Consider the following 26,154-nt stretch of genomic DNA (forward strand, 5'->3'; position numbering starts at 1 on the left):
TATTTTTACTGATAATATTTTCACTATAAAATGCCTAAATTTCTGAAATTTATACAGAGAATTCTCTTATGTTCTCTTTTCAAAGGCATGGAGTTCCATGAGGAGCTTCATAATCTGGGGGCAAAAGAAGGCTTGAAAGGGAGAAAACTCAACAAAGCAACTGAGAGCTTTGCTTGGAACATTACAGTATTGAAGGTGAGTGAAGTACTCAGGTGCCCATTTGTCTTTATTTTTCTCTTCATTTCTCTAATTGGTCTCCTCATCAGTGATTGAAAACAGTGACTTGAAGTTTTTATCAAAGCTTGCTCTAATTAATTCATACTCTTAAGAGATGGGGAGATGCATACACGGATTGACGCACTTTTGTCCATAATAAGGCAATGAGTTTTGTGGTGGAGGCAGAAGACAGCAAGACCTAATTCCATTACCTGGGGTGAGTGTGTGTGTGTGTGTGTGTGTGGTTTACTCAAGTCAGTATGGCTATTCTTGTTTGTGGAAGGAATAACAAAATGTTACTGGAGAAGGATCCAACACAAGTTATTTGGGAAAGCCTTAAACTACAGACTATTTGGAGCCATTTAGGATTATTTTATTATAGGGACAGTCTCTATAAATAGGTTTATTTTTGCAGAAATTTTGGAAGTCAGCTTTTTGAGATTATGATTTGCTCTGCTGAAAATTAATTTTAGGACTTTGAAGTAAAGACATCACTTTTCATATTTTGTTACATGAATGGAGAAATGATTTAGGCAGTTGGAATGATTTATTCTTAATATTGTGATGGAGAAAAACAGCTACAAGCAAAATTAATAATTGCTGACATTTAAAGAACACTCGTGAGCCAGGCACTGTTTTATAAGGTTTATATGAATTAACATTGTAATACTTTCATTAACCGAATACTGTTATTATTCTCATTTTACAACTGAGAAAACCAAGGCATTGAAAACTTATGTATATTACCCAAGATCACTCAGCTAGTGAATGGTGGCGCTGGAGTCTGAACTCACGCAATGTAGTTCCAGACCAGAGCCTGGTCTACAGAGAGATACTACACTTATTTATGTGAATGTGCTAAATGAATCATAATACATATCACAAATGCTTATTAAAAATTAAGCCCACAAATATTTGGTAAGCTCCTATTATGTATTGAGCTCTCTGCTGTGCATTGGGGACCTATAAAGAACAAAATCTTTTTTTTAAAAATTTTTCTTCAACATACAAATATTTTATTAACAAAATTTATGGCATTTATTTTACATTTAATTATGCATGACAATATTGTGTGTTCTAGAGACCATGGTTTTAAAAACACTTTTAAAAAATTATTATTATTATTATTATTTTTTTACTTTACAATATTGTATTGGTTTTGCCATACATCAACATGTATCCACCACGGGTGTACACGTGTTCCCCATCCTGAAATCCCCTCCCACCTCCCTCCCCATACCATCCCTCTGGGTCATCCCAGTGCACCAGCCCCAAGCTTCCTGTATCCTGCATTGAACCTGGACTGGCGATTCATTTCTTATATGATATTATACATGTTTTAATGCCATTCTCCCAAATCATCCCACCCTCTCCCTCTCCCACAGAGTCCAAAAGACTGTTCTATACATCTGTGTCTCTTTTGCTGTCTCGCATACAGGATTGTCGTTACCATCTTTCTAAATTCCATATATATGCATTAGTATACTGTATTGGTATTTTTCTTTCTGGCTTACTTCAGTCTGTATAATAGGCTCCAGTTTCATCCACCTCATTAGAACTGATTCAAATGTATTCTTCTTAATGGCTGAGTAATACTCCATTGTGTATATGTACCACAGCTTTCTTATCCATTCATCTGCTGATGGACATCTAGGTTGCTTCCATGTCCTGGCTATTATAAACAGTGCTGTGATGAACATTGGGGTACACGTGTCTCTTTCCCTTCTGGTTTCCTCAGTGTGTATGCCCAGCAGTGGGATTGCTGGGTCGTATGGCAGTTCTATTTCCAGTTTTTTAAGGAATCTCCACACTGTTCTCCATAGTGGCTGTACTAGTTTGCATTCCCACCAACAGTGTAAGAGGGTTCCCTTTTCTCCACATCCTCTCCAGCATTTATTGCTTTTGGACTTTTGGATCGCAGCCATTCTGACTGGCATGAAATGGTACCTCATAGTGGTTTTGGTTTGCAGTTCTCTGATAATGAGTGATGTTGAGCATGTTTTCATGTGTTTGTTAGCCATCTGTATGTCTTCTTTGGAGAAATGTCTATTTAGTTCTTTGGCCCATTTTTTGATTGAGTCATTTATTTTTCTGGAATAGAGCTGCAGGAGTTGCTTGTATATTTTTGAGATTAGTTGTTTGTCAGTTGCTTCATTTGCTATTATTTTCTCCCATTCTGAAGGCTGTCTTTTCACCTTGCTTATAGTTTCTTTTGTTGTGCAGAAGCTTTTAATTTTAGACCCCTATATATGTTGTCTACAAGAGACCCACCTCAAAATAGGGGACACATACAGACTGAAAGTGAAGGGCTGGAAAAAGATATTCCATGCAAATAGAGATCAAAAGAAAGCAGGAGTAGCAATACTCATATCAGATAAAATAGACTTTAAAACAAAGGCTGTAAAAAGAGACAAAGAAGGACACTACATAATGATAAAAGGATCAATCCAAGAAGAAGATATAACAATTATAAATATATATGCACCCAACATAGGAGCACCGCAATATGTAAGACAAATGCTAACAAGTATGAAAGGGGAAATTAACAATAACACAATAATAGTGGGAGACTTTAATACCCCACTCATACCTATGGATAGATCAACTAAACAGAAAATTAACAAAGAAACACAAACTTTAAATGATACAATAGACCAGTTAGACCTAATTGATATCTATAGGACATTTCACCCCGAAACAATGAATTTCACCTTTTTCTCAAGCACACATGGAACCTTCTCCAGGATAGATCACATCCTGGGCCATAAATCTAGCCTTGGTAAATTCAAGAAAATTGAAATCATTCCAAACATCTTTTCTGACCACAATGCAGTAAGATTAGATCTCAATTACAGGAGAAAAAATATTAAAAATTCCAACATATGGAGGCTGAACAACACACTTCTGAATAACCAACAAATCACAGAAGAACAAAATCTATATAGACCCTAACCTCATGAGTTGACAGTCAGGGGGCAGGAGGTGAGGTGGGGGGAAATAGGCATCATTTGCTTAAGAGGCAGGAACTATAGTGTTACTATAAAGAGGAACTTATTTTATATTACTTGAGTACAATGTGGCAGTAACAACCCTGAAACATGCTTTCAGTTCATCATATATTTATGTGGGCTTGTTAATGCGCTGATCGCTGAGAAAAGAGCTATGGACACAGGTATCAAAAAGTAGTACCTGGGTCTCTAAGATTAGTGCTCCAGGGGAGACAGACATATGACTAATAGCAGCCACTGGTTATTCAACAATTCATATGTGATTAAGCATTCATGACTAAATAGTTTATATGTGTTTCCTCCTTTCCACTTTGCAACAGTTGTGTGACATTCAGCAACTCATGCTGACCCACATATGACCCTCTCCATCTCACAGATGAGGAAATTGAGGCTCAGGGAGGTTTCAGTTTCTTCCCTTCAGCTGGTAGATGGCAGAGCTGAGATTTTAACTCATGTTCATGGTTCTTCCCACAACCTGTCCTCCTGTGTCCTGTGAGATTTCATCCATGGAGCTGAGTCCAAGCAGCCTAGTACAGGGTTGAGGGCACAGCCTCCGGGTATAGGCTGCCTGGTAGCTGTGAGGCTTTAGTCAAATTATGTAATCTCTCTGAGGGTGGCAACATTAATAATACCTCCGCCCTGGGTTTTGTGAGAATGAAATGAGATAAAGTATACAAAATACCTAAGTCACAGTGATGAAACTTGACACTGTATAATACATCTCTACCTGTACTATTATCGTATAGATGTGCTATTACTTTTGCTAGGGTGAGGATGACTATTGGAATATAAGGCTTTTGGTTTTTTTTAATTAAAAAAATTGAGATATAATTGTTCATTTCTTTGTTAAGGCTCACTGTTTTCTGAGGTTTGTGTCTCTGGTTTAGTGCAGGAGCTGATTGCTAGATGCGTGCATGCTTAGTTGCTTTAGTTGTGTCTGAATCTTTGTCACTCTGTGGATGGTAGACTGCCAGTCCATTGGGTTCTTTAGGTAAGAATACTGGAGTGGGTTGCCTTGCCCTTCTCCAGGGGATCTTCCCGACTCAGGGATCGAACCCGAGTCTCCTGCATTGCAGACAGATTCTTTACTGTCTGAGCCACCAGGGAAACCCTTGATGGCTAGATGAGGCCTATCAAATGCTGTACAAATCATTCTAAGAGAGCTCTTTTGAAATAGAATCAATCTTCTATTATTTTAGCTCATGTACCAGCTACTAGTATTTCAGCTTGAGCACTAGGAACTTAAACAAGGATAGTGAACTTTTCCAAACTTCTGACATTTCTTTGGCCTCCCCATTGTGTTTAGTGGACCTGTTAATCACCTACCCTTTCCTCAAGGGCTAAACAAATGACTTCCTTGGAATTTGACTTTTTAGGTGAGGGACAAAGAGCCCAGACATGTTTTTTTGGAGACTGTGTTCTCTACTGGTGACTTTCTGAGAAGAACCTCCTCTTTTTTATTTCTTGCATCTTGGGTCTGAAGTTCTTAGTTTTAGCTTTTTTCTCCAGTCTTCCTACTGATTTTCCAAGCTCCTAAAAATGCTTTTTTTAAGTTTACTAGAGTCAATTTTCATTGCATACAACTGGTTGAATTAGTAATAGCCACACTGCTAAGACACAATCACTAAAATAGTAGGATCTGTCAAAGCTCATCTAAAAATTCTGCATTTTTTACTGAAAAGTTTTCTGTACACATAGTTTTTATGAGTATTTATTGATATCTAGGGGAAGGGAATGATTGAGTAATGTTTGTTGAATGTGTGGATTCAAGTAGTTAAAATATTTAATTTCAGTGGAATGTCCAATAAGTAAGAGATAATCTGGGGAAAAACAAAGATACGTGCTCTCAGATAGATTGTGGGTTCGCAGCTTGGAGTGGTGTAAAGGGGCATCAATAAAGCAAATTGAGCTGAGACTAAAAACTAACTTCTTTAGTTTGTGTTTTATGCAATTCAATATTAATATGTGACAGAGAAGCTGCAGAAAAATTTGTAGAAAATAAGATGAATAGCTTTACAATATAACAAACATGAATTACACTTACAGAGTCCAATTTTTCCAAGCTATAAATGAGGACTTAGAATCCAGCAAGGAGGCTGACTCACGATGATCTGGAAGCTTCCTTACATGTGTTTTACTTTCATTCGTATTCCCTGGTGGCTCAGACGGTAAAGCATCTGCCTATAAGGCGGGAGACCCGGGTTTGATCCCTGGGTCGGAAAGGTCCCCTGGAGAAGGAAATGGGAACCCACTCCAGTACTCTTGCCTGGAAGATTCTATGGACTGAGGAGCCTGGTAGGTTACAGTCCGTAGGGTCGCAAAGAGTCGGACACAACTGAGCGACTTCACTCTCACTTTCTTTTTCACTTTCATATTTTATTTTATTTTATTTTTTTAAATTTATTTATTTTAATTGGAGGTTAATTACTTTACAATATTGTATTGGTTTTGCCATACATCAACATGAATCCACCGCGGCTATACACGTGTTCCCCATCACTTTCATATTTTAGTGGGGATTTGCTTAGTAGAACTTTCACATTTCCTCATACTTTTGTCACATGCCATTAGGCAACTATTACAGTTGTTTTCCTCCCTGTCTTTCTTTCACTTCTGAGCATAAAACTGAACTCTCTAAATAGCTTCTGTCTTCATTTGGGATGATATGATGATGCAGGTCTTCATGACTCAGTCTGAAGTATCTTTTCCAGGTAATCATTGGACTGAGATAGCGTCCTCTCATCCCACCCACACATGCCAACCATTCTTTCCATATGTCTTTTGTGCATGCTGTCCTTCAGAAAAGAGTTCTGTTTGATTATTAGCATAATATTAAAATCTTACAGTGAAAGTCTTTCCTGTTCTTTTTGTCTTCCAGAAAGAGACACTACATCACTTGCACAGCCAGCTTATTGTCCTAAATAGTTTTCCATTTTGGAAGGATTTTGTTTATGAGAATTATGAAGGTTTCTTAGAAAGAGATAGGAATTTATATTACTCACAGATAAAACATAATGTATTATGAAGTGGAATTCATTTAAAATTTTGGACTCTACCCAAAATGATTTGATTTTTTAAGTACAAAAAGAACTTCATTGAAAGGTGGTCACACCTACAAAACTGAAATTAGTAAGAACCTGAGAGTAACATTTTAGTGAGTTTCCCAATTATTTATTTTTCTGACTTGCCCTGTCTTTTTGAAGGAAATAAATTCCATTATCTTTACAATTTTAGTAGTTTGATGAAAAAATCAGTTTTATCAGATTGGAGAAGTGTCAAGTAGAGATACATGAAAATATTGAAATATAATTAGTAAGCATTTTATTATAAAGGAAAAGTTATGAAGTATAGATCCCTAGAGTTTATAAATAAAACATTTAAGAAGTAGCTGGCTTATTACTTGTTCATGAATTTCATTGCTTACTAGTTGAATGCCATGTGTCAAATAAATTATGAATAAATGATTACTTCATCAATAAGCACTTCTATTACTTGATATATATCTATACTTTCCCTAGATAGATTTTTAGTTTATAATTTAAAGCTTTACATTGTATATCATAAAAAAACTGAGTCTCTTTTATAGATTAATGTTTAGTAGATATGACTAATCTTTTTCCACTTAACTTTTTGGTTTTCTGTCACTGCTTAAGCTTTGCTCCTTCTGTTTTTATCTTGATAACATTTTAATTGTCTTTGGGAAGAGCAGAGACTTAAACTTCTCACCTTACCTCTCCTTGAGTACTTGGGTCTCCAAATTTCAGGCTCTCAATCTCTGGGAAATTTTGCTACATAAGGGAAGTTCCATGGATGTCACTAATATGCTTTCTAATAGAGCTCATTTGAAGTCTTTGCTCATTGTTTGGAGACAGGAAAAGAAGGGAAACAGGATGATGGGTGAATGGGAAGAGAAGTATGAAGAGGCATCCATCTGTGAAAGACTGAGTAACAGAAGGAATGGGGTCACCCTGAACAGAATGACCATAGATACTTTAAATCTTTCTCTGAGATCTTGTGTGTTGAGGGGATTCAACCAGGCTCTATTGGCAGCCATAGTTATTGTGCCCCTGGGTGCTGCTCTGAGGTTATATAAAGAAGGAACATGTCCAGGGTCCTCCATGTTGTCCATTGAGAAATTCTCTAATGGTGTTCTGTCAGCTGCTGGCTGTTTTTGTAATAGAGGCTTGAGAAAGGCTAGGTTTCCTCCTGAGCCAACTCATTCAGAAAAGAACAGCTATTCATGAAGTCTAGAAAGAGACCTCCACTGATAACAATGCATTAATAATACACTATTCTTCATATTGATATTACCATCAATTATTAAGAAATATAAAGTGGGCAAGAGTATAGACTCGAGCCAGATCCTTTTTAGCTGTGTCATCTTGGGAAAATTTCCTTTTGTCTCTATGCTTTTGAATCAATTGGAATATACCAGATTGTATGATGATAACAAAAATGAAAATCTCAGTGGCTTAAAAAACAATAGCTTATTTCTTGCTCACACTGTTTGTCCACCAGGGTCAGCCAGGGTCACTTAGAAACTTGGGCTGATGGAGTGGCGGGGAGCTCTACCTCAACTAATCCATCTGTAATCTTAGAGCTGGGAAAGCACAAATTGGTTTTAAAATTTTCTGCAGAGTAGTTTAAATGTTTACATGTCCCTTCTATTTAAATTTGACTGGCCAAAGAAAGTCAGATGGTCATATCTGACTTCAGGGAGTTGGGAAAGTGTATACACACACACACACACACACACACTTCCTTGAGGAAAGGGGGCAGATATTGGTGAATATAATCTACCAGTGACAGGTTCCTCAGCCATATTCACCTCATAGGGTCATGATGAGGACTAAATGAATTAATGTATATATAAAGCAATATCTGAGATATAAAAATGCTATCTAAGTTTGAAAGCATTCAGTGCTTACAGTGAGCAGTTAAGTGATTGTCATACAACATATTAAGTAATTTTAAAGGTCACTCTGTAAAGTTATTATTATTATACTCCTTTTTACAGATAGGAGAAGTGAGACTTGAAAGGTTAAGTAACCTTCCTTTGGGCATATAGGTAGTGAGTGATGGAGTAGGGATCTAATTCCACAGTGCATGCTGTCAGCCCATTATGCTAAACTGCCAGACAGTATATAGCCCCATAATATTGATGGCTTGTATAAACTGAAAACTTTATGTATATCAGATATTTTACTAAGTGCTTTATTATCTTCTTCCTAGAGAGTGAGTGTCCTGTTCAGCTGACATGAATATTCTAGACACCTTGATAGTGTATTCCTACTATTCAGAGCGGTACATTGAGATAGTGTAGCTTGGCACCACCAATTCTCCTTATTCTGACATTCCATTCACCAAGCAACTCTGTTCTCAACTTGGCTTCCCAAGTATACTTTTCTAGTGGAGATGGAATAAGTTGATCCAGTGACATAACTAGTCCCATCTGCCTGGCTGTCTCTGTGTATGAGTCAGTTAACTTCCTTTTTTTTTTTTTTTTTAATCAGTCCATCTCTGATGAGCTTGGTCAGCATGAATCAGCTCCCCAGGGCCTGGCCACTGCTGAATAATTGGATGCAGTTGAGCCCCTGGACAGATACCATTGAGATTAAGAAAGCAAAACAAAATAACAACAAAAATACCAAAGCAGAAGCTGGACCCTAGACTCACCCTAAGAATCCAGCCAGCCCCCTGTTTCTCTTTACTCTTCATGGGCTTTTAGTTTAGCCATTGCCATCTCCACATCCTGAGACAGAGGAAGCTTAAGAGCCATGCCTCCAGCAGAAACTTTGCAGAGACCATCAGTTCAGTTCAGTCGCTCAGTCGTGTCCGACTCTTTGCGACCCCATGAATCTCAGCACGCCAGGCCTCCCTGTCCATCACTAACTCCCAGAGTTCACTCAGACTCACGTCCATCAAGTCAGTGATGCCATCCAGCCATCTCATCCTCTGTCGTCCCCTTCTCCTCCTGCCCCCAATCCCTCCCAGCCTCAGAGTCTTTTCCAATGAGTCAACTCTTCCCATGAGGTGGCCAAAGTACTGGAGTTTCAGCTTTAGCATCATTCGTTCCAAAGAAATCCCAGGGCTGATCTCCTTCAGAATGGACTGCTTGGATCTCCTTGCAGTCCAAGGGACTCTCAAGAGTCTTCTCCAACACCACGGTTCAAAAGCATCAATTCTTCAGCACTCAGCTTTCTTCACAGTCCAACTCTCACATCCATATGTGACCACTGGAAAAACCATAGCCTTGACTAGATGGACCTTTGTTGGCAAAGTAATGCCTCTGCTTTTGAATATGCTATCTAGGTTGGTCATAACTTTCCTTCCAAGGAGTAAGCGTCTTTTAATTTCATGGCTGCAGTCACCATCTGCAGTGATTTTGGAGCCCAAAAAAATAAAGTCTGACACTGTTTCCACTGTTTCCCCATCTATTTCCCATGAAGTGATGGGACCAGATGCCATGATCTTAGTTTTCCGAATGTTGAGCTTTAAGCCAACTTTTTCACTCTCCACTTTCACTTTCATCAAGAGGCTTTTTAGTTCCTCTTCACTTTCTGCCATAAAGGTGGTGTCATCTGCATATCTGAGGTTATTGATATTTCTCCCGGCAATCTTGATTCCATGCTCCCATTCATATTTCTTCCTTCCTCCACAGCTTTAGTTCTGCCTTTCACATCCTCTTTCTTTTATCATTTAAGCTGTTAGATCAGAAATTCTGGAATATTTTTCCTTTGAATAATGAACCTGAGTTGATTTAGAAATGAGGTAAAGTCCCTATAGGTAAATTCCTCAGGCTTCACTAAGAGGAAGGGAGCCTTCTGTGAGGTGAAATTGAGGAGCTTCTGAGTTATCCATCTGGAGAAGCAAGGTTCCAAGGGTTTGAGCAAAGCTTTAAATTCTGTTACATGTAAGGAAAATACTTTCCAGTAATACATACAAAATAACAAACTCTTGGGCTGTGAATTCCTGTCTGTGTTTTCTTAGAATTATCTAAGTGTTTAACATATAGAAAGTTGGACTAGGAGTCTAGAAATCTGTAACTAATTAATATAATTTAAAAAATTATCTTATCTTCTCTGGGGCTAGATTTCCTCAATTAAAAATATGATCCAGTCCAAGTTCGATACAGGATGCTTGGGGCTGGTGCATTGGGATGACCCGGATGGAGGGTAAGGGCAGGGAGGTGGGAGGTGGGGTTCAGGATGGGGAACACGTGTGCACCCATGGCGGATTCATGTTGATGTGTGGCAGAACCAATACAATATTGTAAAGTAATTAGCCTCCAATTAAAGTAAATAAATTTAAATTAAAAAATAAAAGAAAAAAATATGATCAGACTTTATATCCTTATAGGTCTTTACATTTTTTGATTATATGTTATTTTCAATTTTTTTCTGTGACTTAACTACATTATGTTACTTAAATACATAGATCCCTTTGTAACTAAACTTATCAATAGCATATATCTCTCTGTTATGTCTTGCTCCCCCCACCTTTTGTTTAAACCCCTGACACTATAAACCCAAATAATACTCAGTTTCTATCCTTACTTCCCACAGTCTCCCATTGTGATCTCTCCTACTGTTACCCAACTCAGGTTTGGCTGCTTGTTGCTCAAAAGCCAAGAATTTGAGAGGCAAGTGTCAATGAAAAGGAAATGTGCTTTAATCAGAAAAGCCAGCATTCTGGGGAGAAGGTGGGCTCCTGTCCTGAGACCAAAGATTCCTCTGGGCCACAGCAGTTTTTAAAGGCAAAAATGGATGGGAGAAGAATCTCAGTGAATCATTGAAACTGGAGGTTGGGTCATCATTTTTCATTGTGTGCAAACTGACTGACTCTTCAAATGTTATCTTGGCTGAGTGATCTGCCTGCAGGATTGCGTAACAGGACTACTAGGGGTCTAGAGCTAACCACTCTTTAACTACTTAATTCTTCATTCTTACTTCTTTTTATCTACGAAAGGGTCAACAGGTTAGGCAGGGGATGGTATGCATTCAGGAAAGCATAAGTCAGGAGCTGGTTTCAATTGCTTAATGATTTCATTCCTATAATTAGCTTCTATTACAGTTAGAAGGGAAAAGAAATGGGCAAACAGGAAAGGGGCAAGAGAGCTGCTTTTTAACCCCCCACCCTCAAACATCATTTCATTTCTGTGGGATTGGGGTGAAGGTCCAGCTATTGTAATTTCTTTGACATAGGGTGATGTATTCTCCGAATGAAAAATGTCAACATGGGTTTGAGCATCTCTTTGCTGACAATTTTTTTGCCTGCTTACATATACAGGCAGAACAAGCTACGATTTTTTTGATGCCCACAAAGATATAGGTTATTATGAGCAATAATGTTAATTCTATTCTCTTGAGGCTAGTTCTTGGAATTGTGCTAGCCATAGATTCAGTATTGCTCAAGATGGAGCAGCTTATGTCATGCCCTCTGGTGGAAGTTACAATATCCGTAAAATAACTCAGGAATGTGCATCAGACACTAAGTCCCTGACTCTATTTATCCTAATCACTAACTGCTCAAACCTGCTATTTTGTGACTCTGGGAGACTTCAGCCTTTCTACCACCAAGAGGCAGGGGACATAGTGGGGCTTCTGTACTTGGTGGTGGTGGGGAGCCTGCAGGGTTCTACTTGTTTCCACAGTTGCTATTGTCTCCTTTCCTGACCACTTTTCCAAATAAGATGGTCTGTACTTACCATCTTGCTAGGAATTTTTTTTTCTGATTTTTTTTATTGTGGTAAAATACATAAAACATAAAATTTGCCATCTTAACTATTTTTTAAGTTCATGGTACTAAATATATTAATAATGTTGTACAACCGTCACCACCATCCATCCTCAGAACTCTCCTCATCTTGTAAAGCTGAAACTCTGTACTCATTAAACTATAACTCCCCATTCCCCCCTCCCCTAGCCCCTGGAATCCACCATTCTACTATCTGTCTGTATGATTTTTGACTATTTTAAGTATATAAGTTCAATAGTGTAGTACTTGTCCTTTTGTGACTGCCTCATTTCACTTAGTGTAATGTCTTGAATGTTCATCCATGTTGTGATATGTCAGAATTCCCTTCCTTTTTAAGGCTGGATAATATTCCTTTGTACACATATTTTGCTTATCCATTCATCTGTTGACAAGCACTTGGACACTTCTACATTTTAGCTTTTGTAAGTAATGCTGCTATGAATGTGGGTGTACAAATATCTCTTTGAGGCCCTGATTGCTGACGAATTGATGCTTTTGAACTGTGGTGTTGGAGAAGACTCTTGAAAGTCCCTTGGACTGCAAGGAGATCCAAGCAGTCCATCCTAAAGATCAGTCCTGGGTGTTCATTGGAAGGACTGATGCTAAAGCTGAAACTCCAATACTTTGGCCACCTGATGAGAAGAGCTGACTCATTTGAAAAGACCCTGATGCTTTGAAAAATTGAGGGCAGGAGGAGAAGGGGACGACAGAGGATGAGATGGTTGGATGGCATCACCGACTCAATGGACATGGGTTTAGGTGGACTCCGGGAGTTGGTGATGGACAGGGAGGCCTGGCATGCTGTGGTTCATGTGGTTTCAAAGAGTCGGACACGACTGAGCGACTGAACTGAACTGTGATACTTACAGATATATACGCAGAAGTGAAGTTGTTGGAACATGTGGTAATTCTATGTTGAATTTTTTTTGAGGAACCACCATACTCTTTTTCACATCAGTGGTCCCATTTTATGTTCCTGTGAACAGTACACAAGGGTTTCAATTTCTCCGCATTCTCACCAACAATTATCTTCTGGTTTTTTGATGGTGGCCACTCTAAAGGGTATGAGGTGGTATCTCACTGTAGTTAAGATTTGCATTTCTCTTATGATTAGCGATATTAAACATCTTTTCAAGTGCTTATTGGCCATTTGTATATCTTCTTTGGAGAAATGTCTATTCAAGTTCTTTGCCTGTTTTTGAATTGGGTTATTTGGGGTTTTTTGTTATTGAGTTGTATAAGTTCTCTATATATTCTGGATTCTCATATATCTGGATCCTTTACCAGATATATGATTGGCAAATATTTTATCCTGTTCTGTGGTTTGCCTTTTTACTCTAATGATACTGTCTTTTGATGCACAAAGTTTAAAGTTTTCGTGAAGCCTAATTTGTCTATTTTTTTCTTTTGTTGCCTGTGCCTTTGGCATCTTATCCGAGAAATTGTCACTAAATCCAGTGTCATGAAGTTTTGCCCTATGTTATCTTGTTCGAAGTTTAGTTTTAAGTCTTATATCTTTGGTCTATTTTGAGTCAATTGTTATATGTTTTATTAGGTAAGGATCCAACTTCATTCTTTCGCTTGTAGATATCCAATTTTCTCAGCATCATTTGTTGAAAAGACTGTTCTTTCCCCATCGAATGGTCTAGGAACCCTTGTCAAAAATCATTTGACCATATTTATATAACAGTTTGTTTCTGGGTTATCTATTTTATTAATATTCTATTCAGCTTGATGTATCTAAGTTTATGCCGGTATCACACTTTTTTGATTACTGTAGCTATGTAAGTTTTAAAATCATGAAGTATGCATCTTCTAGCTTTGTTCTTCTGCTTTCAAGATTGTTTTGGCTATTCAGGGTCTCTTGGGATTCCAAGTGAATTTTAGGATGGGTTTTTCTATTTCTGCAAAAATATCATGGGGATTTTGATAGCGTTTGCACTGGATATATAAATTGCTTTTGGTAATATTGGCATCTTAAACAATATTGCCTTCCTGTTGTAAATTTTTGCAAACAGAGTGATCTTTTATTCTTTCTTTTGTTCTTCAAGGCCTCCCAGAAGTGAAATACTCAAAAAACTGTATAGAAGTTCTGATAATTAGATTCAGTTTATAATGCACAAAAGTTCTTGTACTCTAGAAATATAGATTATAGTCTGTTAAACTCTGTAGATTAAGTGCTCTATAGTTAAAAGAAAATTGTACAGAGTGGACCATATAAGTAGTCACTGCTTAAGACATTCTCATCTGTTCACCTACCTAGCCAGCTATCTGCTAAAAGACTTACCTACCAACCTAAAGAATTTCCTATATTTTTAGGTTAGTGTGTCTAATAGCTAGTGGACAGAGTGTTGTCTGTTGACCTAGTATATATCTTCTCTAGGTTACATTTATTTTAAAATGTATATTCATTCTTTGACCTATTAAATGTTTTAAAAATAATATTTGAATTTTGGTGAGCAATTATGGTACTTGTTGTGCCAGAAATGTTTGGTAACTGAAATTGGGAAAAGCAAAACAGTGATGATACCAAAATTGAAGATGTGATTCTAGTGGCAGCCGGGTTAGTCTCGCTCAATCTAGCAAGCCTAGACTCACCTGTAATATCAGCCAGCTGCCTTACATTGCATGTCATTTATCACCAGGAAGAAGGTGGCAGGTGAGAGAGAATGGATGGATAAGAATTAGAAAAACAACTCTGATCTCATGTGTCCATACCATTCATTATCTTACACACAAAAGAAAATATTATTAGGCTTTATGAAGTAAAGAGTATACATTTAGAAGGCATAGCATCCACTCCAGAGTTTTATAAGCTGTTTGATGTATTTATACTCAGACTAGGTGTTTGAAAGGGTACTCCTAAACATATTTTTAGAACCTTGTTATTGGTTTGACTTAGTATAGAATAAATATTGCTCCATCTCAAGAAGTTGATTTAACTTATTTGCACTTTAACATTTATAAATAAGAAGGTGCACAACATAAGAGAGGTTTCTAAACCACAAATTAGCAAATAATGATTTACTTTTTTTTGCAAAACCACATTCATCCATTCAGTAAATACTTAAAAGCCCCATGCTGAGTTCTAGGTTCCATGCCTAAGAATGTACTGGTGAATAAAAACATGGTCTCATGGGGCTGACACTCTGGTGGGAGAGGTAGTTACTAATAATCACACACTGTATTAAGTTTGTCTCTGTGATGAGTTCTGTGAAAGAGAAGTGTGAGAATGTGCAGTGGGATTTGATCTAATGAGAGGTCAGTAAAGTCTTCCTTGAGGAGGTACCAGTTGAGCAGAGAGCAAATATTTTAGCCTTTTATTGATTTCAAAACCCTGCCTTGTATCTTGATACTTGAGTATGGTTGCCAAAACAATCTGAAAATAATGGTGAAAAGAAAACAAATCAAAATAAGATGTGTAAGACATCCTCAACTTGATCTGGGGAGTTCTAAAATGTCTGCCTTATTCATTTAATTATCACCATTAGCATTATAGATAATTTGTTATTATATTGGATCCAGTCACGAGTCATATTGTTAATTACATGTGAATTTAATAATGTCTTCTAAAAATAATCTGTAGCAACATTCTTTGTCCATATGCATCCATAAAATTCATTTGACAGCTTGTAGTTGTAGAGAAGGATGTTTAAAGTTTTGCTTTGGAGAGATTTCTGGAATTTAAAGCTGAAAAAATGCAGAGAGAGAATTATAGGATATACAATATGAACTGTATTAGTGTTAGAAAACGTAAATTATTTTTTTAAAAGAGTATAATTAATGCACATATAAAAATAAAAATGTCACAAATCTAAAGTGTTATTCCAAATAGCCCTTGTCCAACAACATAGGATGGTTCAGATGGAATGTTAATGCTTCTTAAGCAATAAGCAGCCTGGTTACATGGTATCCAGGTTTCTGCCTAGGGTGGCTGCATCCCAGCTGTGCTGCCCAGGAGTTTAGAAGAGATAAAAGCCAGGCTGTTGACATGATGATGGAAGCATAGACTACTTTATTTTATCTTCAGTAGAACTAGGTACATTTGCTTTTTCAGATGAAAACTGCATTTTATAATGGTCTTGAATAATTCAAAAGGGGCAGAATCTAAATGAATAGACACATCATAAACTAGAGGACCTGGCTGTAACTTGTGAGGTTATGGAAGGTCTTGCTTTTCTTACAAGAAAACTTTCTTTAGAGAAAATATGTTTCTTACACGGAGTCTTAGTCTAAGGTAAGTTTAATGCCCTTACTCTGTTAACTATTCTTCAATGATATGTGGAAACAAAACATTGATAGCCAAAGTATTTTGTTCTAATTTGTTATAGCCTTTTAGGTTTCTCAGACACAGGCTTCTCTTCTTTCCTTGTTCTCTAAGGAAAAGATGGGATATATCTATCTAACTTCCTTACTCTTAACCCAAATCAGAGCAACATAAGCTCACTATTCTGAATGTGTATGTAAGTGTGGTGTGTACACTGTCACATAAAAACAAACCCATATTTAGGTAAAGAAAGATTTTATTCAAAAGAGTTATTGCATTGTGGGGAAGGGGACCATTGCGATAAATAAGGAGAATGATCCTTTCATAAAATCTGTTACCTTCTTAAAGGTCAAGTAGAAACAATTTATCTTTTACTAGAAGGATCTTTGGAGAAGGCAATGTCACCCTACTCCAGTACTTTTGCCTGGAAAATCCCATGGACGGAGGAGCCTGGTAGGCTGCAGTCCATGGGGTCGCTAGAGTCGGACACGACTGAGCGACTTCACTTTCACTTTTCACTTTCATGCATTGGAAAAGGAAATGGCAACCCACTCCAGTGTTCTTGCCTGGAGAATCCCAGGGACGGGGAAGCCTGGTGGGCTGCCATCTATGGGGTTGCACAGAGTCGGACACGACTGAAGTGACTTAGCAGCAGCAGCAGAAGGATCTTTTACTACAAGGCTAGAAGAGCCAGGTATGGGGAGCAGGTGGCTGGGTGGTATGATACTGAGAGGCCATTAAGGGGCTGAATGCTGGCCCAGGCTGGGGAGTGGTCAGAGTTCAGGTCTTGAAGAAAGAAGAGAAGCTTAAGTTTGGCTGAGTCAACAGTTCAGCCAGTCATTTCTGAAAGGTAACTTGGAGTGTCTCTGTCCAGAATCAGTTAACGAGGAGGGCACCTGTGAGTCTTATCTAGGTCATATGGTGAAGGATGGCTCTTGACTGTGAGCTATTTCCTGGAATGCAATATGTTGGGGTTTCCTAAACATCCCTGTCTTCCAGGAGCACAGGGCTTAGGTAAAGTTTAACGTTGTCAACATACACGCATACATATATAAATATGAATGTAAACAATGTTATATATGTGTGTGCATATATATATATATGTGTATACATGTGTGTATATGTATACATGTGGGTGTACATATGTAAATATAAATGTTTAAAGAACATTTTAAGTTAAGAGTAATAAAATTAGATGTTACTCTTTTAAAACCATATTGAAAAGATCATAATTTTCCTCAATCTGGAAGTGGTTATCTTCCAATTTAGTTAAGAGTTCTCTTATTTTAAGTCGATACATTGTGCTCAAATACACAGTGTGTATGAGATTGCATACTCATGGTAACAGACCAGAGTTGGAGGTCGGGGGATTCTTTTCTCCCTTATTTCCCGCTTCTTGTAGCATGTTTTAGTGTTGTTAATCATTCCCCATATATCAGTGATACTTCAAGCATCTGTAATAAGAGAAAGTACCTGTTCACCAATGCAGAATAAGTAGGAACTGAATTTCCCATTTAAGGAAAAATCTATGGCTTTATGAGAAGATTAATTATAGATATTTTGAAAAAGAAATCTCTTTGGATTTTTAAAAGTAAGTTTCGTTCATTTAGGTTCATTAAAAATTTACACACAACTATTCAGAAAAGTGTTGGAATAAGAAAGAATCATCATCATTATTGTCATTATGGCTATCATATTAATGTTTTGAAAGAAGGTAATTTCAGAAGGGAAAACACTCCCTGTCACAGAACTATGACTTAGAATGGGGTCTTAAACTTTTGAATTATCATATGATTTTATGGAAAGGTTATCAAATTATTAGGTAGAAGCCATTTGCTTTCAGAGACAAAGAAAAATCTAGGTTTCTTTCTAGCTAGAGAATCATTCAGTCTGCTGCAAAATAGACTAACCCCTTCTGATTTGGTTTGTAAATCTGCCAGAAGGAAGCTATGTGTTCTAAAAATAGCCAAACTCTTTGAGTGTTTATTTAAAAGATAGTATTCTCAATGGAGTTTTGAGTCAATGGATTCAGAGATGGAAAGTTCTTAAATTACTTCACAATGTATTCCAGGATAAAAAGATGATTATTTACACTTCTTAAAAATATTGAAGGAGACAGGCTTGTTTATTGTGGATTTGATATCAACTGAGAAACCAATATCCAGGAGTGCTAATATATGAAGCTGGCATGTAAATGCTCATGTATGAAAGGTGTGTTTAATAGTAGCTACACCTTAATATTAAATCTGAATAAATGAGACTAATGATTCTTAACAATGTATACTGTGTATCCTCTGAGTCAGTTCATAAAGTCTTTTCATGTAATCTGAAACCAGAGAGGGAAAAAAACCAGCAACTTCCTTCCTCTTCTATCTATAATACATTTTTGTCTGGGAGAGGAAGAATAGCATGGAAAGAAACAATGATGTGTATATATAGTGTGTGCTTCTTGTGTGCATGTATGTGTGTTATAATATGGCCCTCTGAGTACTTTCTTAGCTACTAAATTACAGTTATATCACCCAGATTGAATCATTTCTGTCACCCTTCACTTAAGAACCACTGCCTTACTGATTATTGAGTTGTCTCAGAAGCAGTTTGTTCTTGAACTTCCTCTCTGGTCAGAGGGAAAGGGAGCAAATAGTAAAGTGATTACCCCTGTTTTTACTCCTTAAATAACTGCTCCTGGGAAGGTCATTTCCTTTAGCTCCTTTGTCAAGGATACCCAGGAAGACTTTTCACAGAGACCCTGAACTATAGCTGGCCTTGATAATTAATCACATGAGACTTTATGAATTACATTGAAGTTAAATATCAGTGCAACCAAAATTAGCTTCCTGGTGCTCTTGATTAAACATTTCTATACCAGTGTAATTTCCTTTTTGCAACCTGAAGTTTAAAAATCTGATCCTTGAATGGGTCAGAGCTGCTATGCAGTAATATTACCCTGTAAATTGTGTACTACACAGCTCTAGGGGATGCCATTCCCTTTGAGTCTATGTGAATGGTGCCCTCTGGATCTGTCACATAGCTACCTTGAAATTGTCAATCTAATCATTTTTCTGTTTTCCATAAAGTTGTCCTTTATTGAAAACATAAAACAAAGTCTTCTGTTTTCCATAAAGTTTTAGGGGAGTGTCTTTTCTTATTGCTTATATTAATTTTAATTATTGCCTACCACAGTGATTTTTCCTACTAAGATTTACATTTAGGAAAAGTAATTTCAAAGTATCCATGTGCAATATGTGTCTTTTTATGAACCTGCCACTTCTTATCTGTCTATTGAAGTACATTAGAGAAGCTCAGTAATCTAGAGTATTGTATACATCAGATGAGGAAATTTCATTTGTAGCTTAGCTAGATCTTAGCTTTAATTGGTTTTGACAGTCAGACTTGGCTGTTCCATTTGTAACTCCAGATGACAGAAACAAGAGGCATTGGAAAAATAATATCCGATTCTCTTTTCAAGTCTAATATGAGCTTGTGAGAGAACATTTAATTAATGTTTTTTTAATCTTCAGGGGAAAAAAGTTCTAAATTCATTTAAGAGGATTGAAAAACAACATTTTTTTTTTTTAACAGCCCAATTAAACTTGAATAGGAGGAATGTGTTTTGATGTTTGTCTGTCAGCCATAGGAAAGAATTCTAAGTTCTTGGCTGGATAGAAGGTGCTGTGTGATGGGGCCTCTGCATCTCTCTGCACCTCCACTTCATGCTTCAACGTTCCCATAGTTTTGTAGTTCCTGGGCCTACCGGGCAGTTTCAGGACTCTGTGGCTTCACACTTGCTGTTCCAGCCCATTGTAGCGTTTTTTCTGTCCTCAGTCACCTGACCAGCTCCTCCTCAGTCCAGCTCAGGGTCAACTGTTACTTTTCTAGGGAAGCTTTCCCCGCTCTTTGCTCTCTATGTCCCCATTCTTTGATTTCCATCAAAACCACCTAATCTTCCTGTTAGTGCTGTATCTGTAGCTTGTATATGATTTCACTCCTATATTGCAAAGATTTGTTCCCATGTCTTTTCTCGTGCGAGGTTGCACTCCTTCAGGGTTGGGGCTGTGCCTCACCACGGTGCTGAGTTTAAGCTGAGAACACAGGATTCCAGAAGCTAAGCAGCTTGTTCAAGAGAACATAACTGACGTGGAAGCAGCAGCGCTCGACACGGACCTCTATCTGTGTGACTCCAAAGCTTGTTCTTCACGTCCACAGTCATGGTGTCCAAGGTGACCACTCAGTGCCTGCGTGCCCGTTGGGGAGACAGGTGTTTCTGCAGTTCTTGGCAGCTCCATTCCTCACGGGGCTGGCATTTTGTTCTCTTCCTTCCTCCTCCTACCACTGGGAGGTGTCATTTTCCCTGGCCTATTCCTCCCCAGGCTGATCTTTTCTAACCAGGGCATTCTGTCTTCACAGAACACAGGCACACGGCAATGGGCGTTAGATTGATAATTTGGCGTTAGCTTTTTCTTTCCGGAAGCTCACGGTCCACTTTTATTTTTCTCATCCTCCAGATACTTGTCTTCTATCTGTCTGGCAACTAGTGACTATTCTCAGGTTGTTTGTAGAGTTGCACAGTTTTCCAGATCATTCTTTCAGCTCCTTTCAGCCGTTTCCCTCAGTTCATGCCCTGTAAATGCAGTGTGCACACACATACAAAATAGTCTAAGTATGCAATACAGACACTTTTTGGTGGCCCTATTCTACATTTTACAACTAGTTCCTGCATTCAATTTTTTGTTATAGCAATGGAAGCAGCAGATGGTATGTGCTCAAGGTATGTTTGTTGAATGGAATTATTTGAATATAAACCCCAAATGATATTAAAAATTGCCCTAGTGCAATAAGACTTTAGTCACTATTGCCTGTAGTTGCTCATAAGAGGATTAAAAAAGATACTTTAATTATCTTTGATTTTTTTTTTTTGTCTTTTTCCAGCATGGTTCAGATACCATTAACAATCTAAGTGAGAATTTTTTATATCATCTTTTGTAAAATCTGGGTAACTTATCTTTTGAGTTCCTTCTTCCCTTTGTGAATCATCACCCTCTTCATCACTGTCACTCTTTAAATATTTATCAAGAGTTCATCATATACCTGGTGCTATAAATATATGAAAATGCCTTGAGAGTTTGCTCTCCTTCTTGGATTTACTTATACCTCAAATAGGCAGACCTTCTCCCGCTGGTCTTTGTTATACCTGTGGAAAAGTCCTCTAATCTTGAGACCATCATTATTTTTATTCAGTAACTTAGAGGTTTATTGGAAAACAGCCCTTGTGTACACCAGAAAGAAATGGGACATTTTCAGGAATACTCACTGTAAAACTGGAATCAAGCATATGACTGGCTGAAATTGATGAATTTGATTCTCTTAGAAATATTTTTTTTAATACAGAATGCACTTTAGCAACAACAACAAATCATAATAATGGTTAATGGTTATAAGATGATTATTCTCTGCTAGACAGTGTTCCAAGTGCTTCATATTTATTAAACCATTCAATTCCAAAACAACTAGATGATGTAGGTACTACTAATATTTATGACTTACACATGAGGAAACTTAAGAGAGAAGTTAGGTGGTGGCTAGGTCAACTAGTTAATGAGTGGCAGAGCCAGAATTGAAATCCAGGCTGCCTGGACCCAGAATTCTTGTCTGTCTACGACAAGACTGTCCCACCGGTTTCTTGTCTGTTTCACATATAGCACATGAAAAAACATATCAACAATAGTAAAGCCATACTTTATAATAATAATTAAACCCTAAACTAGCAAATCTATAACTGCAGAGGGAGTCTTCAGATGGGCAGAGAAGGGCTCTTTGTTCATAGCACAATAGGCAAACTATCCCCCCAATTTTTTAAACATGGGTTTCCAGTGTGATTAGATGTATATAAGAAGTCATCTTTTTTTTAAAATTTTATTTTATTTAACTTTACAATATTGTATTGGTTTTGCCATATATCAAAATGAATCTGCCACAGGTATACATGTGTTCCCCATCCTGAACCTTGAGTCACAGAATGCATATGTTGAAGTCTTAATGCACATAACCTCAGATGTGACCTTATTTGGAGATAGTGCCTTTAAAGAGGTAGCTAAGTTAAAATGAAAAGTCACTGGAGAGGGGTGTCCCTAATCCCATATGATTAGCATCCTTATAGGAAGGTGATATTAAACATAGACACCCAGAAGAAAGACCTGTGAGGACCCAGGGAGAGGTGGCCATCAATAAGCCAAGGAAAGAGGCCTCAGAAGAAACCAGCCCTGCTCACACATTGGTATCTGACTTCCAGCCTCCAGAACTGTGAGAAAATAAATTTCTATTGTTTAATCCAGCCACTCAGTCTGTTCCTTTCTTTTTTTTTTTAATTTTTAAAATATTTTATTTTATTTATTTATTTGGCTGCACTGGGCATTAGTTGCGGCTTGTGAACTCTTAATTGCAACATGTAGAATCTAGTTCTCCCACCAGGGACTGAACCTGGGCCTCCTGCACTGGGAGTGTGGAGTTTAGCCACTAAGCCAGCAGGGAAGTCCCTGGTCTGTGTTTCTTTGTTTTGGTAGCCCTAGAAACTAATACAGTAGTTGTCTTTATCAGTTTGGGCTGCTATTACAAGAATACTGGGTGGCTTAAACAGATATTTATTTCTCATGGTTCTGGAGGCTGGGAAGTCCGAGATGAGTGTCAGCAGGTCTATTTCTGGTGAGAACTCTCTTTCTGGTTTCCTCACATGGTGGAGAGAGAGAGAATTTAAATTTTTTATTCAGTTGATAAGTTGTGTCTGACTCTTCACCCTTTTATAAGGATACCAGTCTCATCATGGGGACTAATTATTTCATTCAAACCTATTTACCTCCCCAAAGTTTTACCTCCAAATACCATCATGTTGGGGATTAAGGCTTCAACAGATGAAAGTCCATAGCAGTAACCCAGGAAGAAAAAGATTGTAAAATTCAAGGAGTTTTCTAATATAAAACCCAGTAGGAAAAAACATGTCACAATTTTCTATTGATCATTGGCCCAAACTATAATTTACTTAGAATGCATTTTAATGTGATGTGGGGGTGTGTATAGTCACATGACTTGTTCTGGATATGGGTAGATAGGACAGTCTTCTTGGTGGTGATTAGAAGAATTCCACTGGCTCATGTCTCCCACCAAATATATAAATATATCTGTTAGTATGCCATTGGCTCCTGCCTCCCTGGAGAGGTGGAGTGATAATAGGTATATACAGGGCTTCCGTGGTTGCTCAGACGGTAAAGAATCGGCCTGCAATGTGGGAGACCTGGGTTTGATCCCTGGGTTGGGAAGATACCCTTTAGGAGGGCATGGCAACCTACTCCAGTATTTTTGCCTGGAGAATCCCCATGGACAGAGGAACCTGGTGAGCTACAGTCCATGGGGTTGCCATGAATTGGACACAACTGAGCGACTAAGCACAGCACAGGTATTAACATATCACTGATATACCTATTACTGCCGGCAAAGTTCCATCTAGTCAAAGCTGTGGTTTTTCCAGTAGTCATATATGGATGCGAAAGTTGAACCATAAAGAAAGCTGAGGACCAAAGAATTGATGCCTTTGAACTGTGGTGTTGGAGAACACTCTTGAGAGTCCCTTGGATTGCAAGGAGATCAAACCAGTTAATCCTAAAGGAAATCAGTTCTGAATATTCATTGGAAGGACTGATGCTGAAGCTGAAGCTCCAATACTTTGGCCACCTGATGTTAAGAACTGACTCACTGGAAAAGACCCTGATGCTGGGAAAGATTGAAGGCAGGAGGAGAAGGGGCCGACAGAGGATGAGATGGTTGGATTGCATCACCTACTCAATGGACATGAGTTTGAGCAAGTTCCAGAAGTTGGTGATGAACAGGGAAGCCTGGCATGCTGCAGTCCATGGGACAGCAAAGAGTTGGACATGACTGAGCACCTGAACTGAACTGATCACCTATTATCACTCCACCTGACCTTGAAATTGCTATTGGTGTCACGGTCATCCTCTAGAAGATTCTTGTTAAAAAGGGCCTGAGTAAAAGGTAGGGGACAATATATTTGTTATGAAAGGATGGGCTAGTTTTTGGGTGAACTGATTATTCCTTGCTAGAATTCAAAAGTTGGGAAATGAGATTTTGTGGGAGGTAGATGTCAACAGTCCTGGGAAATACTAAGTTGAGATGAATGTGTAGTCAATGGCACCAATCTATTCCTTCATTTGAGAAATACTTTGGAGGCTTACTTTGAGCAAGGCTCTGTGCTGCCTGCTGAGGATACAGCTGTGCCCATGACAGAGGCAGCCACTGCACTCAAAAAGTGTGCATTCTCATCATTGATGCAAATGCTAAAAAGTGCAAGCCATGAAAGTGAAAGTCACTCAGTTGTTTCCGTGGAATTCTCCAGGCCAGAATACTGGAGTGGGTAGCCTTTCCCTTCTCCAGGGGTTCTTCCAAACCCAGATCTCCCATATTGCAAGCAGATTCTTTACCAGCTGAACCACAAGGGAAGCCCGTGCAAGCCATAGTTGGTTATTTAATTTTAACTGTGGCCAGTCCTATGTCAGGAAAGAGGCTGGAGAGAGTGAAAAATAATTTTACTTAATTCATTGTATTGCTGAAGGTTGGGATCATCTTTTAGCTCATTTTGTCCAGTGTGAAAAACACTAGCCACAAATATCTATTGAAGTGGAAATAAATAAAATTAAAGAAGATTATGTATTCCATCTTCATGGTACTAGTCACATTTCAGTTGCTCAGTAGCCACATGTGCTTTGTAACTGTTATATTGGACAGTAGAGATATAGAATATTTCCATCATTGCAGAAAGGTACTTTAGCAAACATTGTCTGGGCTACAGAGTTATACCAGAATTAAAAAATAAAGTAAGAGAGTCCCTCACTGTTAATTCCTTAGAGAATAGAAGATATCTGTATCTATTTCTTCACATATATATGGACAAAAGATACCTATCTGGAACAAAATAGCCCACTTTTGGCTGCGGGGCAAGGTACAAATCTCAGGTTAGTCTGGTCTTCAAAATGAGGAATGGGGCTTGGTTTTAAACTAGAGATAGATTTCCTTTTCCTTTAGTATTATGAATGTTGAGGTTTAGCATTCTTAGAGTTTTCATTTTTATATTTATGAGCAATTTGTCTGCAGTAACTACAGGCTTTTGATATTTTTTCCTTTTTATTAAAAAAAAACCTGACTATATAATATAAACCTTCTGTGGTTTATAGAGATGAGAAATGTTGGAAACTATTCCTTTAAAATAATCTAGCAGCGCTTGGACCCTCCACAGCCGGGAGAACTAATGTCAACTTCACCGCAGCCAAGCTCCACTTTTCCAAGTACAAGGGGAAAAAGAAGAGACTGAAATGTGGGTAGAGAGGAAGGAAATCCGCTGTGATGGTTCAGTACCCTTGAAGTTGACATTAGGGGAAGACTTTATTAAAAACTATGCAACCTGAAACTGAGGATTAAAAAAAATAATATGTCATGGTGGAGGATATGGTTCTGTTGCCGCTCCTAAAGGTCATCCTTTAAAGGGAGCCGAGACGGCTGCCAGGACCCATTGATTTCTCTCAGTGCTGAAACATCGTCTGGCAGGTGTCAGCCTGGCTGCTCCAACATGTAAATATGGAAAGTTGAAGGACAAGGAAGAATGGCTCAGGGGATAGTGCTAGGAGATGGCTAGAATGTGTTGGTGTTTGTTCTGAATAGATATGACATACATTTTTACATAAGCAGAACAATGAACATGCCTCTATGAAATAAACAAATATTTTCCTTAGAGGAATGCAGCTTCTCAAGTCTCCAGGGTAACAAAGTTTTAAAGCCCTGACTAGGTATATACAGTTCCTTTAATTTGTCTCTGATGAGGTTGTTTTGCCTTGTTAAGTAGGTCAT

General features: G+C 38.0%; 1 protein-coding gene across 4 annotated transcripts in view; it reads left to right on the forward strand.

Annotated features, from left to right (window-relative positions):
- The window catches only part of PLCL1 (phospholipase C like 1 (inactive)), a 367,636-nt gene that overhangs the window by 319,206 nt on the left and 22,276 nt on the right, over positions 1-26,154 (forward strand). For all 4 annotated transcript variants that reach the window (XM_006078169.4, XM_025277943.3, XM_006078170.4 and 1 more), the window contains one exon: positions 86-195. In XM_006078169.4, the coding sequence (XP_006078231.1) occupies positions 86-195 (110 nt within the window). The remainder of the gene's footprint in view (positions 1-85; positions 196-26,154) is intronic.

Source organism: Bubalus bubalis, chromosome 2 (assembly GCF_019923935.1).
Source record: "Bubalus bubalis isolate 160015118507 breed Murrah chromosome 2, NDDB_SH_1, whole genome shotgun sequence".
In the NCBI taxonomy this organism is placed as follows: domain Eukaryota; kingdom Metazoa; phylum Chordata; class Mammalia; order Artiodactyla; family Bovidae; genus Bubalus; species Bubalus bubalis.